Source organism: Theropithecus gelada, chromosome 10 (genome assembly GCF_003255815.1).
Source record: "Theropithecus gelada isolate Dixy chromosome 10, Tgel_1.0, whole genome shotgun sequence".
Lineage (NCBI taxonomy): Eukaryota > Metazoa > Chordata > Mammalia > Primates > Cercopithecidae > Theropithecus > Theropithecus gelada.
Window position 1 is genome coordinate 10,243,465 of NC_037678.1, and position 19,865 is coordinate 10,263,329.

Below are 19,865 nucleotides of genomic sequence, written 5' to 3' on the forward strand. Positions count from 1 at the left end.
ATTTAGCTGACATTTGTGCCAGACAGGATGCTGGGGCCAGCCACTCTCCAACTGAGATGGAGAAGACTACATCCAGCCAATGTAGTGTAACAGCAGTGACAGAGTTGTAGTCAGGGTATCTCGGGGGAGGAAAGGCTTTGCAGAAGGAACATGTGATCTAGGGCCTAACGTAGCTATTTGGGGAAGTCAAGCAAACCAAGTACAAAGCTCTGACTCTTGATAATCAAGTGTGTTTAGGGAATGGTGACACGTTCAAATGATTCCAATGTTTAGCTAACTCTGGGATGAAGTGAGACGGAGAGTGCTGGGGGATGGGAAGAAATGAAGAGTCGTGTCATGTAGGGTCTTTATATATTAGGCCAAGGAGTTGGGATCTTTTTTCTCTCTAGGACAAGAGGACAGTGAAAATTTTAAGCATGTTAGAGGATAACTAGTTGTATTTTAGGAAGAGAATTGGCAGCCTGAACGTGGGGTGGGTGGAGGTCAGGGCAAATCAGAAAGAAAAATTTGAAAGTAGTCTTTTTTTTTTTTTTGAGATGGAGTCTCGCTCTGTTGCCCAGGCTGGAGTGTAGTGGTGCAGTCTCAGCTCACTGAGCTCTGCCTCCTGGGTTCATGCCATGCTCCTGCCTCAGCCTCCTGAGGAGCTGGGACTACAGGCACCCGCCACAACGCCTGGCTAATTTTTGTATTTTTAGTAGAGACGGTGTTTCGCCATGTTAGCCACGATGGTCTCGATCTCCTGACCTTGTGATCCACCTGTCTCGGCCTCCCAAAGTGCTGGGATGACAGGCATGAGCCACCGTGCCCAGCCGGAAAGTAGTCTTTAAGCAATGAGGAAGACCCCAGAGCTTGAGCAGGTGGGTAGTTCGAGATTCTGAGTTCACTTTGCCATGAGCCCCAGGTAAACTTCAGGGGAAGAGTCTCTGTGGGTAACGTTTTCCCAGTTCACAGAGCTGGAGAGCCGGAAGCCACATAGCAGAAGCTGGGTGATGGAGTCTAACAGGGTCCATCATTCATTTGGGTCAGAATGTACGTGACACCTGTTCATAAAAACTCTCAAAAAAGTAAAATAAAGGACTAAAATGATGAAACAGGACAAAAATGAGAATGAGCCACAGGGAGCACAGAGCAGCAGCACAAGCGCAGGCATCCCAGGGAGGCAAGCAAGGCTCCCACTATGGCAGAGCCAAGCTTCTCTGCCCCGAGATGTGCAACTCTAGCCAGGCCAGACTCCACACTATACCCATAAAGGGTCCTCAATTTCCATCTATTCAAATACCACTAAGGGCCCAGGTTGTGTTTTTCCTCCCCTGTGCTTATCCTAGTTTTCTGGGATAGTTTTATGAACACGTAATAAATCAAGTAAAAGTTGAATACCTTCCTGACCCATGTGAAAAATGTTGCTATTTATATAAAGAACAGTGTTCTTTCACACTTTGTAACTCAATTTACTAGTTCAAGATGACTCGGGGGGGAGCAGAAATCTTTAGAATGAGATGAAAATATTTCAAATGAAATTATTGTTGTTATTATTATTTTGGAGATGGAGACTCTGTCACCCAGGCTGGAGTGCAGTGGCGCGATCTTGGCTCACTGCAACCTCCACCTCCTGGGTTCAAGCAATTCTCCTGCCTCAGCTTCCCGAGTAGCTGGGACTACAGGCGCACCACAGCCATGCCCAGCTAATTTTTGATATTTTTAGTAGAGATGGGTTTTCACCCTGTTACCCAGTCTGGTCTGGAACTCCTGAGCTCAGGCAATCTGCCCATCTCGGCCTCCCAAAGTGCTGGGATTACAGGCATCAGCCACCGTGCCTGGCCTTAATATTATTATTATTATTATTATTATTATTTCTGAGATGGAGTCTCGCTGTGTCGCCCAGGCTGGAGTGCACTGGCACGATCTCGGCTCACTGCAAGCTCCGCCTCCTGATGCCATTCTGCCTCAGCCTCCCGAGTAGCTGGGACTACAGGCGCCCGCCACCTCGCCTGGCTAATTTTTTGTATTTTTTTTTAGTAGAGATGGGGTTTCACCATGTTAGCCAGGATGGTCTCGATCTCCTGATCTCGTGATCCAGCTGCCTCGGTCTCCCAAAGTGCTGGGATTACAGGCATGAGCCACCGTGCCCAGCCTATTATTTTTTTTTAAAAAGAAGAGTTGGAGGCATTTTTTTCTTTCTTTCATCCTAGATAGCAGAAATGTCATTAGACTGGAGGGCAAGGAGGTTGCAAGGAACAAAGGTTTTCTCTGACATAGCCTTAATGGCCTAAGCAGGTTGCTCCTTGGGTAAATCACACTTCTGCCTTTGAAAAAACCAGGCCAAGGTGCTTGGATTCCAGGCCACCTGAAAGCTTAGTTCTAATCATTGAGAAAGAGCTTTTGGAAATAACCTAGGTTTCTGGCAAAGATTAAAATGGATGCTAGCATTATTAAGAAGAGGAGGAACCATTCCTTACACGTTAATTTTCTTTGAAGTTACTCTAAAATTTCTATAAAACCCATAGTAAATTAAATTTCTTTTTTTCTTTCTTCTTTTTTTTTTTTTTTTTTGAGACCGAGTCTCGCTCTGTCGCCCAGGCTCGAGTGCAGTGGCACAATCTCGGCTCACTGCCACCTTTGCCTACGGGTTTAAGCGATTCTCCTGCCTCAGCCTCCCGAGTAGCTGGGATTACAGGTGCCCGCCACCACACCCAGCTGATTTTTTTGTATTTTTAGTAGAGACAGGGTTTCATCATGTTAGCCAGGATGGTCTCAATCTCCTGACCTCGTGAGCTGCCCACCTCAGTCTCTCAAAGTGCTGGGATTACAGGCGTGAGCCACCGTGCCTGGCCAGTGAATTAAATTTCTTTAATTTCAACTGCTTAAGAGTTTTTTTGGTGACAAATGAAATGCAGAAAATTAAAGAGTTATAGAAAAAGGGCAAAAAAAGAAAAAAAGAGAAAAAGAAAAGGAAAGAAGGAAAGAAAAAGAATGAGAGAGAAAAAAAGAGAAAGAGAAAGAAAAAGTTAAGCACGCAAGGAAAGAGCTCAGCAGCTCCGAGAACCTTAGAGAAACGGCCACCTTTCTCACTAGAGACTTGGGGATCAAGTACCACCACAGTAGGGCAGTCTCAGCACTGCCTCACTAGGTTTGGTCAGGAAAAATAATCCAAGGGATCAGAGAAAGAATAGGTGAGAAAATTGCCTTGAAAGGTTCAATCTACAAACCCCAAAGTATAAGAGGAAAAATCAGGCGAAGATGTACATAATTTTCTTGGATGTCACATAGTAACCGGCATGACACTAGGATATGGAGTGTGTCTGGTGGATTTTGATGGAAGGAATTCTGCGACACTGTGCTCTAGTGGCTGCATTAACAAAGAAGAGACAGTGCTTTGCTAGTGACCTTTGGCTATTTACAAGCTATCATACCTCTAAACCCAAGAAAATACTGACTTTATTGTACTTTCCACTATAGCAAAACCAAATTTCCTCAGTCACCAAGTGGTTTCCCTGAAATTTCCAGCCCACAAACACAGAGCTTTAGCTCAAATTAAGCCATTTAGTTAAGTTCAATGAATATTTATGGACAATGTATTCTGTGCCAGGCCTTGTTGTTAGGAGCTGAGGTACAAGCAGAGATAAGACACGCCCCTTGCCTATCACCTGCTTTTATCATTCACGCAAGGACAACCCTTTGCCTGCCTCATCTGTCCTTGCCAGAATTACTCTCTCTCATCTTCACACACCCTAATTCATGGTCTGTTCATGACTAACATTTGGCTCCGTTCTTACATCCTTGAGGAAATGCTCTTAAATTAACTTGTCCTTATACTGATCTTGCCTTCACTCTTTGTTTACAGTTCTGTTTTCTCCTCTTTTTACTATACATTAAAAAGCAAACTACTTTCTATAACTATAATTATTTTTAAAAAATCACCCATAATTGGCCATCCTAACACAACTGTTCTAAGTCCATGTCCACGTGTACACCTGGTATCAACACAATCATAATTACAGCATAGATACAATTACTCTTCTGTCATTTTTATAATCTCCAATATTTATACAGCTTTACTTTTCACAGGTATACACCAAATAAATATTATTATTATTATTATTTTTTTGAGACGGAGTCTCGCTCTGTCGCCCAGGCTGGAGTGCAGTGGCCGGATCTCAGCTCACTGCAAGCTCCGCCTCCCGGGTTCACGCCATTCTCCTGCCTCAGCCTCCCGAGTAGCTGGGACTACAGGCGCCGCCACCACGCCCGGCTAGTTTTTGTATTTTTAGTAGAGACGGGGTTTCATCGTGTTAGGATGGTTTTGATCTCCTGACCTCGTGATCCGCCCGCCTCAGCCTCCCAAAGTGCTGGGATTACAGGCGTGAGCCACCACGCCCGGCCCAAATAAATATTATAAATTTTGATAAATTTTAAACATAAAAAGTGAAATTTTATCAGAAATGCATATTCTAAGAAGATGAATCACTTTGTTTCTAAATGAGTTCAGATACCACGGTAACCAAGACTCCTTACTATAATGAGAGTTTTCTCTACTATCTTATTTTAAATTTCTTTGTTGACATAAAGCACTAAGAAATCTTACTCATATAAATAAGTAGATGGGAACAGAAGGAGTCTTGTTATAACATGAATTACTTCTCCGAATTTCTTTTAAAGTATATGTTCTTCCCCCTAGCCCAGTAACATAGATACTAAAATATAATTTTTAGATAGGTCATTATCACCTAACAATGCAACTAGGTATTCTTTCTCTCTCTCTCTCCCTCTCTCACTCTCCACCTCGGCCTCCCAAAGTGCTGGGATTACCAGACATGAGCCACTGCACTCAGCCTCAATTAGGTGTATTTTCAATTTTGCTAAAAGGACAGAATTAGAAACCATCTGTTTTACAAAAGAATCAATAAGGATTAGTTAAGCAGTCATTAGGCATTCAAATTCTTAATTTTGAGATAATGTAACAAAGAGGCTTCATCAAGACATATTAAGAAACTTTCAATTATTCTTGCTATTCTTTCACCCAGAGGTATCCTTTTTAGTTCAACATACTTAGCATCAGGAAAACTGAAATACTGTTCATTTCATTACATCTTTGGCATTTTATTAAAAAAAAAATTTTAATTTCTATATATGCTTTAAATATATTTTCATCAAATCATCTATTCAAAACAGGCAGCCAAATCTAACTTTCAGTCCTAAAATGTATTCTTCAATTCAAATAAATGTAATCATGCTAACTAAGGAAAAAAATTTTTATTTTTGAGATGGAGTCTTGCTCTGTTGCCAGTCTGGAGTGCAGTGGCATGATCTCAGCTCACTGCAACCTCTGCTGCCTGGGTTCAAGCTATTTTCCTGCCTCAGCCACCCGAGTAACTGGGATTACAGGCTCCTGCCACCACGTCCAGTTAATATTTTGTATTTTTAGCAGAAACGGGGTTTCATCACATTGGAGGCTGGTCTTGAACTTCTGACCTTAAGTGATCTGCCCTCCTCAGCCTCCCAAAGTGCTGGGATTACAGGTGTGAGCCACCGTGCCCAGTCAGGAAAATTGTAAGTGAAATAAATGACAAAACACTCCTATCTTATAAGGCAGATTATAAATGGTCAGGTCACAATTAAAATTAGACCTAAAAATATTTATTTATCTACTGTTTAAGAAGTTAACAAATATAGAAACAAGCTAATAAGTCAATACTTCTCGTTAATATGGAACAATATAATGCATAGCTAAATTTACAAGTTACTTATGAAACAGGAGTATGACAAAAATCATAAAATTTCTTCAGTAAATGTGTATATATGTGTATGCTTAACTCTGATCCTTTAGCCGTTTGAAATAAGAATCGGCCGGGTGCGGTGGCTCACGCCTGTAATCCTAGCACTTTGGGAGGCCACAGCAGGTGGATCACCTGAGGTCAGGAGTTCAAGACCAGCCTGACCAACACGGTGAAACTCCATCTCTACTATACAAAAATTAGCTGGGAGTGGTGCCATGTGCCTGTGATCCCATCTACTCAAGAGGCTGAGGCAGGAGAATCGCTTGAACCAGGGAGGTGGAGGTTGCGGGAAGTGCCTCAAAAAAAAAGAAGGAAATCCAGCGTAGGACACCTTTGTTAGTAATCAAGGGAGGCTCCTCCATGTTTGGTACCCTGGTGTTCTTTAGCCCAGATGAGCACAGAGCTGACCACCTTCTGTATCAAGTGCAAGAAAAGTTATTTCGAATTTAAGTCAGTTATCAGGCAGATCACCTTTAAGAATGAAAACAGTTGGTGGAAGTTGAGGATCTACAAAGTAATTCCGTTAAAACACCCAGATCAAGAACACCTTGAAGTCTTTGCTCACCCCCTGCACGTGCAGTAGGAGGATCACGGGGTTGGTGCATAGTCAGCCGCTGTCATTTGTCCAGGGTCACATTGTCACCTAGAACCAGCAATTTCATGTCTTCCCAACTCTTTTTTTTTTTGAGATGGGGTCTCACTCTGTCGCCCACGCGGGAGTGCAGTGGCGCAATCTGAGCTCACTACAACCTCCGCCTCCCAGGTTCAAATGATTCTCCTGCCTCAGCCTCCCCAGTAGCTGGGATTACAGGTGTGTGCCACCACGCCTGGCAAATTTTTGTATTTTTTTTTTTTTTTTTTTGAGACAGAGTCTCGCTCTGTCGCCCAGGCTGGAGTGCAGTGGTGCAATCTCGGCTCACTGCAAGCTCCGCCTCCCGGGTTCACGCCATTCTCCTGCCTCAGCCTCCTGAGTAGCTGGGACTACAGGCCCGTCACCACGCCCAGCTAATTTCTTCTTGTATTTTTAGTAGAGATGGGGTTTCACTGTGTTAGCCAGGATGGTCTCGATCTCCTGACCTCGTGATCCGCCTGCCTCTGCCTCCCAAAGTGCTGGGATTACAGGCATGAGCCACCATGCCCGGCAATTTTTGTATTTTTAGTAGGGATGGGGTTTCACTATGTTGGCCAGGCTGGTCCTGAACTCCTGACCTCATGATCTGCCTGCCTCAGCCTCCCAAAGTGCTGGGATTACAGGTGTGAGTCACTGCACCTGGTCCAACTCTTGTTTTTTGAGTGTGCATAGAACAGTATCTTCTTTACAAGATAAATTCTAAATGTTGTCAGTTTGAGACGAAACTGTGATGGTGTGTGGTATCTTTTCCATTTTTAAATTTTATTTTGAAATCACTGTTTCCTCACCAATTAGATTCTGCTTACAGCATGTTTTCCAGTTCTGAAAGAGCTATGATTTGCCTGCCAAAAAAGTCTTGAAGAATGTTAAAGGCATAACCTTACTTGTTCTATTTAAATCAGATGAAATACTAACACCAGATGAATTCGTATCAATCTGCATTATAATTTTAGTTTATTTTTTGATAGAAGGCAATTGTATTAATATGAGTATACTAAAACATTTCAAACTAGTACATATTTTAACAGATCATAACCTCAGCCATGTGTACCACTCACAGCATGCACAAGCGTTTAAACAGGGTTTTAAAAAGTCCTGGCGAACTAGCCGGGCGAGGTGGCGGGCGCCTGTAGTCCCAGCTACTCGGGAGGCTGAGGCCGGAGAATGGCGTGAACCCGGGAGGCGGAGCTTGCAGTGAGCTGAGATCCGGCCACTGCGCTCCAGCCTGGGGGACAGACCGAGACTCCGTCTCAAAAAAAAAAAAAAAAAAAAAAAAAAAAAAGTCCTGGCGGTAGGAGAGCAGTTTGCCATTCCTACACATATATTGAAAGACTGCTTTGAAGCCAGAGAAGTTAGAGGCCTGTCTCGGCTATTTAGTAACCATGTGGTGAGCTTTGGAAACCCATTGAAACTCAAGAAGCCTCAGATGGCTCATGTGTAAACCAGGGGTAAGAATATTTACCTACCTTGTACAGCTGACATAAAAACGGAGGGTAATGCAGGCGCAACCCCTATCACAGGCCTGGAGGGGTAGATTTCTAAAAAGGTAATTTTCTCTACTAACAACTTACCAGAACCATATCCAGGTATTGGCCCTTTGGTTTGAAGGTCTGGGAGCCCCACATTCAACGCGTTGGGTACCATGTTGTCCAGATGCGGCTTGGGTCCAGCAGCAGGATGAGAGGGCGAGTGCTTCATGCCCGGCTGCCTCTGCTGCTGCTGCTGCTGCAGTGCACTCACCATTCGAGCCAGCTGTGAGCCAAGAGAGATGGACACGTGATAAGCACAGCCCCGAACTTCCCAGGAAGAGACTGTGCCTGGTTCTTTGCCATAAGAGGCTAAGCCGGGATGTACTCCTCAAACACAACACTGGAGGGACCCTGTCCACCCACGTACCTGCTGCTCTTGCTGTTGGCGTACAGCTTGAGAAATCTTTCTCTGGTTCTGTAACAACTGCTGCTGTTGCTGCTGCTGCAAGAGAAGCTGACATGCCTACAAAACAAGGGGGATAGACAGAGAAGCAAAGTTTCCTGAGACTGATTGACTGAGGACACCTAAAGGGTCTGTGCACTGACATACAGGTCACACAATTCTAAAGTATCCAGGAGGGAAGTAACACCAAATTCCTGGTCTCCTGGTTACATTTTCCTCCAGTTGAGTGACAACCCTTAAGCACACTCCAGAGTCTGCCTAGAAGTGTGGACTAGCACCCTCTGAACATAGAAAGTGGCAAAGATGTGGGAAGCAAATCAAAGCTAAAGAGAAAAAAAAAAAAAAAAAAAAGCAAATGACCTTTTCAGCCACAGGAAGAAACTCTGCTACTTACCAACTGAAACTGGGGAATTTGTGGAAGCTGGCTCAGCATGGCAATTTGTTGAGGAGATAACTGGGGCCCCACATTGAAAAGACCTGGACTCAGGCCACTGTTGGGAAACTGCTTGAGCATTGAGGCAGAAACCTAGCCAAAAAAATAAAAAAGAAAGAAGAGAAACGGAATCTTCAGAATTTATCAAAATAAAATGATTTTTCTGTGAGAAGAATCTTGATGAATCTAAAGCAAGTGTTCTCAAACTTTTCTGTGAAAAATATGTTAACAGGAAAAATACACTGAAGTGTTAACAATGATTATCTTGGAGCAGTGAGATTACAAGAGTTTTTAAATTTTCTTCTTAGATTTTCCAATTTTCTACAGTAAAAAGCATAAATTTTATATTCAGGAAAACATTTTCAAGAAAAAAAAAACTGATGACAATATGGCTTTTTATCCAACTGAGAAATTATTACTGGAAATGTGCCATAAAACAAAACATGCTACATTGCATAAAGCTAATAAATAATACTTATGTGACAGTATTTCTGTGATACAAATAAGACAAATGTATTAACTTGTAAATAGGAGACATGAGTTTCAACTCATGGCTTCTGATAGCTAACACCCACAGAGCGGCAGTGTAAAAAAGAGCCAGCATAAAAGAACCTGGAAGGTCAATGGCCCGGCAGGTCCTTCTCCATGTTCTCAGGAGTGAGCTAGGCTAGGCTGCAGGAAGCTCTGTTGACAGAGGATTCCCTCCCATCTTTGGTTTGCTCCAAGATGATTTAAGTAAGCAGAAATGAGTTTCCCTGCACCCTCATCTACTGAACCCACTGGACTGGCTGGGGCCATGGAGAACAAACTTAAGCACGTGCCCGTGAGTGCCAAGTAGTGTAGCACACTGGTCAAGAGTTTAGTCCTACAGGCTGGGCACAGTGGCTCATGCCTGTTAAATGCGAGCAGATTGGGAGAATTGTTTGTGCCTAGGAGATTGAGAACACCTCGACAACGCATCAAGATCCCATCTCTTTGGAAAAAAAAAAAAAAAAAGATTAAAAAAAGACTTTAGAGCCGGGCGTGGTGGCTCACACCTATAACCCCAGCACTTCAGGAGGCCGAGGTGGGTGGATCAACTGAGGTCGAGAGTTTGAGACCAGCCTGACCAACACGCAGAAACCCCGTCCCTATTAAAAATACAAAATTAGCTGGGCGTGATGGCGCATGCCTGTAATCCCTGTTACTCAGGAGGCTGAGGCAGGAGAATCACCTCAACCTGGGAGGCAGAGGTTGTGGTGAGCCAAGATCGTGCCATTGCATTCCAGCCTGGGCAACAAAAGTGAAATTCTGTCTCCAAAAAAAAAAAAGACTTTAGTTCTAGAGGCAGACTGCCTGGGTTTGTAATCCCAGCTCTGCCTGCCTCCCCAATTTTTATTTTTTTTGGGACAGGGTCTCACTCTGTTACCCAGGCTGGAATGCAGTGGCATGATCATGGCTCACTGCAGCCCTGACCTCCCGGCTGGTCTCAAACTCCTGGGCTCAAGCCATCCTCTCAAAGTGCTGTGATTACAAATATGAGCCACTGCTCCCAGCCCAGCTCTGCCATTTCTAAGCTGACTCAGAGCAAGTTACTTATTTAGCCTTTCTGACCCTTACTTTCCTGATCTCCAACTGGAATGACAACAATATTAACTTCAGTCATTAGATTTTATGAGTTAATCCATGTCAGATGCTTAGAGATTATAATGTTCACATTATTCCACAGGCTGGTTATTCAAATGTCTTCAGACAATGATTACAGTTCCTTTGCGACTCATCTTCAGGTTCAATATGATCAGTTCTTTCACCTATATCTCCTTCCATTTCTCAGTGAAGAGCCAAGAACAGAAAGGTATTTTCTAGAGTAGTTCAACACCAAGCAGACCCGGCCATTCCTAACCATTCTGTTAAAAGCTGTGCTTTCACTAATAATGCCTAAGATGTCACTTTCTCTGGTGATCATAACTCCTGATTCACACACTAAGCGTAATGTTAGTTAAAATCTATAATATTTAAAAATATGCTTTTGTTCCTTCATGTAATATTTAACCCATGTAGCTGGTTTTATTTTATTTTTTTTAGATGGAGTTTCACTCTGTCACCCAGGCTAGAGTGCAGTGGCGTGATCTCACCTCATTGCAGCCTCCACCCCCTGGGTTCAAGTGATTCTCCTGCCTCAGCCTCCCGAGTAGCTGGGACTACAGGAGCATGCCACCACACCCAGCTATTTTTTGTATTTGTAGTAGAGACGGGGTTTCACCATATTGGCCAGGCAGGTCTCGAACTCCAGACTTCGTGATCCGCCCGCCTTGGCCTCCCAAAGCACTGGGATTACAGGCATGAGCCACTGCACCTGGCCTTCAGCTTTTTATTAATTGATTTTTTATTTGAGCTTAAGACCTTACATATATCTTTATGAGCATGGCATATAGAAGATGCTCCATAAATATCTATTAAATGAATGAACCTCTATCATATTTAACTTCACAGTCACCCCACCAAGTTCTTGTTGATCCTATTATTCTACTTATTCCCAGTTTGTGTTCCCCCATCCCATCACGGATGGGAATGCTGAACTTGATAAAGCTGAGGATAATCTAATCATATGCCACTAAAGCTTCCTTCCAATATGAAGCCATCAGCCTGACAATCGTCAGTTACTAATCTACACGACTGTTTTAAGGTTTAGCCAATATATTTCCATCTCGTCCAAAACAGCTTGTCAAACGGCCTGTTAAAGTAGAATACAACAGCTATATTATTATTCTATGCCAGCATTTTTACCAATGAAGGGAATGCATGAAAACTTGTTAGCAAACTATGATTATTGATTACCGCCATATGTACTCAAAAGCAATCTTTTTGATAATCTAGATTCTTTCCTGGAACTGGGACCAAATTCATCGATCTTTCAGCTACTTTTTTCTTATTTCTCCTTTCAGAAAACATTTAAAAAGTTTCCCCAGGCTGGACACGGTGGCTGACGTCTGTAATCCCAAGCACTTTGGGAAGCCGAGTTGGGTGAGGATCACTTGAGGCTAGGAGTTTGAGGCCAGCTTGGCCAACATGGCAAAACCCTATCTCTACTAAAAATACAAAAATTAGCGGGGCGTGGTGGCAAGCGCCTGTAATCCCAGCTACTCAGGAGGCTGAGGCACAAGACTCGCTTGAACCCAGGTGGCAGAGGTTGCAGCAAGCAAAGATCGTGCCACTGCACTCCAGCCTGGACGCCAGAGAGAAACACCAAAAAAACAAACAAACAAACAAAAAACACAAAAGGCCGGGCGCGGTGGCTCATGCCTGTAATCCCAGCATCTTGGGAGGCCGAGACGGGCGGTTCACGAGGTCAGGAGATCGTGACCATCCTGGCTAACGTGGTGAAACCCTGTCTGTACTACAAATACAAAAAAAATTAGCCATGCGTGGTGGCAGGCGCCTGTAGTCCCAGCTACTCGGGAGGCTGAGGCAGGAGAATCGCTTGAACCCGGGAGGCAGAGCTTGCAGTGAGCCGAGATCGCGCCACCGCACTCCAGCCTGGGCGACAGAGGGAGACTCCATCTCAAAAAAAAAAAAGAGGCCGGGCGCGGTGGCTCACGCCTGTAATCCCAGCACTTTGGGAGGCCGAGGCGGGCGGATCACAAGGTCAGGAGATCGAGACCATGGTGAAACTCCGTCTCTACTAAAAATAGAAAAAATTAGCCGGGCGCAGCGGCGGGCGCCTGTAGTCTCAGCTACTCGGGAGGCTGAGGCAAGAGAATGGCGTGAACCCGGGAGGCGGAGCTTGCAGTGAGCCGAGATTGCGCCACTGCACTCCAGCCTGGGCGACAGAGCTCTGGGCAACAGAGCAAGACTCCGTCTCAAAAAAAAAAAGAAAAAAAAAAAAAAAAAGAAAGAAAAAAATTCACCATTCTCCTCACTTTCTTATAGTGGAGGGGTGCTTCTTTCCCATTTCTGATCTGAGGCTCCACACAGAAGACATCCACCTTTATCAGAGCACTTAAGGCCTCTTTTCCCTCCTTGGAAGCAAGCCTGGAGAGAGGACCGCCCCATTCCAGTGACTCTGGGTTAAGGCTGGAATTCGGTATTAGGAAGTGCACACGTTTGCTGGTATCTGCTCTATTGGTAGTAAAGGGGGTACTGTGGCCCCAATATGTTTTCCTCTTTTGCCTTAAACATTCAGAATGTGGGCAGGAAAGATGGGTGTCATTGTTAAACTGCCCTTGAAGACTCCCAGCATTCCTCAAAAATCACAGACGGGGATTCTCTTCACAAATTCCTACTCTGCTCTAGGATCTGTCATTTGGTTTGAACACCCTTCTTCTTAATAGAAAAGACAAAAGCAACAAAAATTTTATCTCCACTCTGTAATCCCTGGGGATTATACAACTAGTCCAAGGCAATGACTCCTTTCCTAGTCACCAAACTGCACCAAACCAAATGCTAGAAGGTTCTTTTAATCTACCTACTTTTTTTGCAGGTCTCAGTTTACTCCGCATTTAACTCACACTTGCTTTTACCCTTACTATCCATCTTCTGAAAATGTCCCACTATAAACTAAGTTAATCAGAAAGCTTCCCCATCCCCATTGCATCTTCTCATTTTATCATTCTTTGGCATCGCGGTCAGAGGTAAACTCCTCAGTTTCCTAATACTTTTGAGCCACCATCTCTGTTACATTCTCAAGAACACAGGCCTATCTTTTCTTTTTTCTTTTTCTTTTTTTTTTTTGGAAATGGAGTCTCGCTCTGTCTCCCAGGCTGGAGTGCAATGGCATGATCTCGGCTCACTGCAATCACCACCTTCCAGGCTCAAGCAATTCTCCTGCCTTCGCCTCCTGTGTAACTGGGATTACAGGTGCCCGCCACCACACCTGGCGTTTTTGTATTTTTAATATAGACAGGGTTTCACCATGTTGGCCAGGCTGGTCTTGAACTCCTAACCTCAAGTGATCCACCCACCTCGGACTCCGAAAGTGCTGGGATTACAGGCGTGAGCCACCGCGCCTGGCCTATCTTTTCTTTGACACTCTTTTAGTCTATGAACATTTGACCAAGTTCAGGTTTCCCGTACTTGGCTCACCAGCTCATTTTCTCTCAAGATCTGTCACTTTCACTCTACCCATCAATTCTGTCATTTTGGAAAGTACTCTAATTTCAGTAATAGTTCTCCCAGCTGCTTCCTCTCTATCCTCTAAGAGATGTTGAGTGTTACCAACCAATTTAAAAATCTGTTTGACTTTCTATTTTAACAGCTGTACTCCAAGCAGACGTGAGCACCAAGTGAGCACACCACTACAGGGCATGCTGCCTCTGCACCGGTTTTAGGGCGAGCATAAGGAACACGTCCTCCACAATTTCCCCCAAATAACAACTCCTCTTCATCTCTGCTTTGAATTCACACAAAATGTCACCAGTGTGACTTAACTTACTGTCTCTGATATACTAATTTTGAACTCACTATGATTTGAGTCTGGGGGAAAGGAGGGTGAGTATAGATATATTCTGTCCCAACAAAACCATGTTCCAAACTGGCCTCTTATCCCACTATACCTCAATGACCCATAAAATCATATGTACCACCTTCAGTGTGAATCCTAAATTCATTTGCGTTAGCAACTGCATTTGGTTACATAGTGTTCCCCATAAATTCATGCCCACTGGGAACCTCAGAAGGTGATCTCATTTGGAAATAGGGTCTTTGTAGATGCACTCAAGTTTAAGACAAAGTCATATTGGATCAGGGTAGGCCCTAATCTATTAACTGGTGTCCTCATATGAAGAGAAATTTTGAGACAGAGAAGAAAAAGCCATGTGAAGATAGACACAGGGGAGAACACCAGATGATGACGGAGGCAGACAGTGGTGATTTCAGACTGAAATCCTCCAGAACTGAGCTAAGGTTGATTGATGGATTGATTTTTTGAGACTGGGTCTCACTCTGTTGTCCAGACTGGAGAGCAGTGGCGTGATCATGGCTCACTGCAGTCTCGACTTCTTGGGCTCAGGTGATTTTCCCAACTCAGCCTCCTGAACAACTGAGACTACAGGCATGCACCACCATGCCTGGCTAATTTTTTTTATTTATTTATTTTTTTGAGACGGAGTCAGGCTCTGTCGCCCAGGCTGGAGTGCAGTGGCCGGATCTCAGCTCGCTGCAAGCTCCGCCTCCCGGGTTCACGCCATTCTCCTGCCTCAGCCTCCCAAGTAGCTGGGACTACAGGCGCCCACCACCTCGCCCGGCTAGTTTTTTGTATTTTTTTTAGTAGAGACGGAGTTTCACCGTGTTAGCCAGGATGGTCTTGATCTCCTGACCTCGTGATCCACCCGTCTTGGCCTCCCAAAGTGCTGGGATTACAGGCTTGAGCCACTGTGCCCGGCCTTTTTTTTTTTTTTTTTTTTGTAGAGATGGGGTTTTGCCATTTTGTCCAGGCTTGTCTCGAACTCCTGGGCTCAAGTGCTTGTCTCAGTCTCCCAAAGCGCTGGGAGTACAAGTGTGAGCCACTGTGCCTGGACTTTTTTTTTTTTCAGGTAGAGCAGACACTTTGGTCATAAAGAGATCTGCAGCACCCAAGTCTCTCACACAAAGTTAACTGCACTTTCCCAACAATTCCACTTTTGAAATCACTCTTGATATGCATCTTCCCACGACTTGATGTATATTAACTGAGCTCAAAATACGTGCCCGGCACAGCTATTGATGCTCAGGCTCCAGGAGTGAACACAGCAGGCCCAGACCCTGCCGCTGTGAAGCTTATTACACTCCTAGGGGCAGGGCAGACAAGGAGCAAGCGTGGGAGAGACAGTAACAGGGCAAGAACCCATTATTCCCCACCACCACCCCGTCCCCACCCCCCATCAAGCATTTCTACTACTCAAAATTAGCTAAAGAAACCACCAAAGTAAAACCTGCCCGTGACCCAGCAGTACCATTGAGAAATTCATCCTGGGAGACAAATATGACACTATTATAGCAGGCCAGGCGTGGTGGCTCATGCCTGTAACCCCAGCATTTTGGGAGGCCAAGGCGGGCAGATAACGTGAGGCCAGGAATTCGAGACCAGACTGGCCAACATGGTGAAATCCCATCTCTACTAAAAATACAAAAAGTAGCCAGGCATGGTGGTGGGCAGCTGTAGTTCCAGCTACTCAGGAGGCTGAGGCAGGAGAATTGCTTGAACCCGGGGGCAGAGATTGCAGTGAGCCGCAATCACACCACTGCATTCCAGCCTAGGCAATAGAAGGAGACTCTAAAAAAAGAATATTACAGCAGCACTGCTCATAACAACAAAAATCTAGTAACAATCCAAATGTCTATGAACAGTAGACTTGGTAGTAGAATAGGTAAATTAAGGTACAGTCATATAATGGAATACCATATGAACCATAGCTGCCCAAATCCACATAGGAATATATTTGAAATAATACAAGTAAAAATAAAACAACAAAAGGAGGAGGCTCTATACTATATGGTTTCATTAAAGTGCAAAAAAGGCAAAATGAAAACAACATATTGTTTAAAGACAGAGACACACACACAGAAAGAGTATAAAGAAAAGCACAGGAAAGTGATCTTTAGAAGCCACCAGCTCATATGTTTCATAAACTGACAATGTTAGAGACAATAAAAGTTTAATTTTTGAGAAATGCCTATCCCAGCCTTGCTGAACTTTCTTAGGATTGCAAATGTACTGTCCCTCTCCAAAGAATACAGAAGGACCAGGGAGAAGCGCCACTAGGCTCAAGGCAAACAGCTGTTCACACCTGGGCTGCAGAGGAATCTCGGTGGTGCAGGTCTGCACATTCTCCATTTCAGGGAGTTAATTATTCTGGCTTAAAAGCCCTTCAATCTCCAGCTGGACTGGAGAAAGTGAAGATCTTGGTGCAATCAATATGGCATTTAACAAAGCATTGCAGGTGCAAAATGACAGCAATTTAAAGTCAGGACAAAAGCCTGCTGGAATATGTTACTTTCTCAATACTGTATTTGAGTTACAGGAGGAAAAAGGCATGGTAGAAACCCAAGGCCTGGGACATTTGTAACAAATCTTAGAGATAAGTTTCAGTGTCTTCCTTTTTTTTTTTTTTTTTTTTGAGATGGAGTCTCGCTCTGTCGCCCAGACTGGAGTGCAGTGGCCGGATCTCAGCTCACTGCAAGCTCCGCCTCCCGGGTTTACGCCATTCTCCTGCCTCAGCCTCCCGAGTAGCTGGGACTACAGGCGCCCGCCACCTCGCCCGGCTAGTTTTTTGTATTTTTAGTAGAGACGGGGTTTCACCGTATTAGCCAGGATGGTCTCGATCTCCTGACCTCGTGATCCACCCGTCTCGGCCTCCCAAAGTGCTGGGATTACAGGCTTGAGCCACCGCGCCCGGCCTTTTTTTTTTTTTTTGAGACAGAGTCTCACTCTGTCACCCAGGCTGGAGTGCAGTTGCACAATCTCGGCTCACTGCAACCTCTACGTCCTGGGTTCAAGCGATTCTCCTGCCTCAGCCTCCTGAGTAGCTGGGATGACAGACAGGTGTGCACCACCATGCCTGGATAATTTTTATATTTTTAGTAGAGATGGGGTTTCACCATGTTGGCCAGGCTGGTCCTGAACTCCTGATCTCGGGTGATCCAACTGCCTCGGCCTCCCAAAGTGCTGGGATTAAGGCATGAGCCCTCATGCCGGGCCTCAGTATCTTTTATGTTTACATTAACTACTGATTGCCCCTATAATGTGGTCAAAATGAATATAAAATCTGATATTTATCAAAATCTTTTAAACTATTCATGTGCTTTGACCCAGAAATTTCATTTTGGGCAACTCAATTTAGAAAAAATGTGGGCAAAGGTTTATGTATAAGGATTTCTTTGCAGTACTATTTGTAACAGGGAAAAATTAAAAACAATTTAATACTCAACAGCGGGGGGAAGGGAACATTAAATAAATCAAGGTAAATCTAACTGATGAAACATCATTATGATCACCATGAATGCTACATAGCAACAGGAGAAAATTCAAGGACACAATGTTAACATCAGGTTCTAGGGGGCCTGAGTGCAATAATGTGAAAAGCATCCCTGTATATGAACAGTGTCTGAATAGGGAATTATGTAAAAATAATTCCTGTCATTGTATTTGGGTTGGAAGTTTTTTTAAAGAATTTGTTTCTCTGCTATCCAAACTGTGTGTGGTTATCTTGTCTTTTTTTTTTTTTTTTAAGACAGGATATCACTGTCACCCAGGCTGGAGTGCAGCGGTGTCATCACTGCAGTGTTGAGGCTCACTGCAGCCCCAGGGCTCAGGTCACCTTCTCATCTCAGCCTCCTAAGTAGTTGGGACTACAGCATGTGCCACCATGCCCGGCTAATTTTTTGTATTTTTGTTAGAGACAGGTTTTGCCATGTTGCCCAGGCTGGTCTTGAACTCCTGGGCTCAAGCAATCTGCCCATCTCGGTCTCCCAAAGTGCTGGGATTATAGGAGTAGACCACCGTGCCTGGCCTTTTCTTCCTTTAGAGTTACCCAACTGCTTAATTTTTTAAAGATATAGAAATGTTGGGAAAAGACAGAATAATCCATTATTTAATATTCTGCTCCCAGTATGCATTAAATAAATAAAACAAAATTCAAAAGTGGAGGGAACACAAGTACTTTTCTTTTTTGGGTAGAGCAGACACTTTGGTCATAAACAGATCCACAGCACCCAGTTCTCTCACACGAAGTTAACTGCAACTTTCCCAACAATTCCACTTTTGAAATCATTCTGATATGTATCCTCCCATAACTCGATATATAGTCACTGAGCTCAAAATACATGCCCTGCACAGCTATTGATGCTCAAGCTCCAGCAGTGAACACAGCAGGCCCAGACCCTGCCGCTGTAAAGCTTATTACACTCCTCGGGGCAGGGCAGAGAGGGAGAAAGACAAGGAGCAAGCGGGGAGAGAGAGTGATAGGGCAGGCGGCACGCTGTACGCAGCTGCCCTGAGAAAGCTTCTAGGGAAGGTGGCAGTGAAGCGGAGAGCTGAAGGAGATAAAGGCTGAGCCATGCTGCCATCTGGGAACAGTGTTCTAAGAGTATGCTTGGTGTGTGGGGGCCACTTGGCTGGAGCAGCATGAAGGTATGAGGAAGTGGCCTGTATTTGTGGGGAGGTGGGATCACCAGGAACCTCGAAGACCAGAGTCAAGACCGCGCTTCTGCTTTGCATTCTCAGTGAGAGAACCAGCCACGAGGGGATTCCTGGTGCAACAGTAACACGACCTGCCTTTTGTTTTAGAACAGTGCTGTGCAGAACTTCCTGCAATGCTGACATGTTCTGCATCTGTGCTGTCTACACAGTGACTACTAACAAGATGGGGCTATTTAAGTTAATTAAAATAAAATGTAAAATTCCGTTCTTCCAGTCCAGCAGCCACATTTCAAGGGCTGATGTGGCTACCGGCTATGACACTGGACAGTGCGGTGTCAGAGAATCAGTCTGACTCAGACTTGAGACAGGCAAGCGTCAAAGAGAGGCAGGATAAGGAACAGGCATGAAGTCACTGCAATAACCTAGATAGAAACGGCGGTGGCTTGACCAGGGCCTGTGCTGTTGGAGGTGGTAAAAAAGGGTCTGATTTTGGATAAAGGTTTGAAGGGCGGTCTTACTGATGGAACGAACATGGTCGTGAGAGGAGTCATGATGAGCTCCAAGGTTTTTGGCCTGAACTCCTATTGCATGAGAGTGCCATTTACTGGGAGCAAGGCGATGTTTCTGAGGGCAGTGTAGGGTGAGATCAGAAGCTGTGTTTTGAACATGTTAACCTGTGAGGCATCCTATGAGTAGTCTGTGGAGTTGAGGAAAGAAGATGTGGCCTGAAGATACAATTTTGGAATTCAGTGCTTAAAGTCATTCCACTGGGTAAGATCACCTGGCAGTGACTGCAGATGGTGGGGAGAGGTTCCAAGGTTGAGATCTGGGGCATTCTGCTGAGTAAGTATTGGGAACTTGAGGAGGAACTTGTAAAGGAGATGGAGAAGGAGAGGCAGATGGAGAACCAGTGTAGTAGGTGTCCAAAAGCCAAATGCAGGAAGTGCTTCAGGAAGGAGGGAAACTGTCAAATGCTGCTGATACACCGAGTAAGAAGAGACT

General features: G+C 44.5%; 1 protein-coding gene across 5 annotated transcripts in view; it reads right to left on the reverse strand.

Moving 5' to 3' along the window:
* The window catches only part of TNRC6B (trinucleotide repeat containing 6B), a 302,194-nt gene that overhangs the window by 28,494 nt on the left and 253,835 nt on the right, over positions 1 to 19,865 (reverse strand). For all 5 annotated transcript variants that reach the window (XM_025398888.1, XM_025398887.1, XM_025398886.1 and 2 more), the window contains 3 exons: positions 8,732 to 8,863; positions 8,302 to 8,397; positions 7,977 to 8,157 (listed from right to left, as the gene is read on the reverse strand). In XM_025398888.1, coding sequence (XP_025254673.1) covers positions 7,977 to 8,157; positions 8,302 to 8,397; positions 8,732 to 8,863 — 409 coding nt within the window. The remainder of the gene's footprint in view (positions 1 to 7,976; positions 8,158 to 8,301; positions 8,398 to 8,731; positions 8,864 to 19,865) is intronic.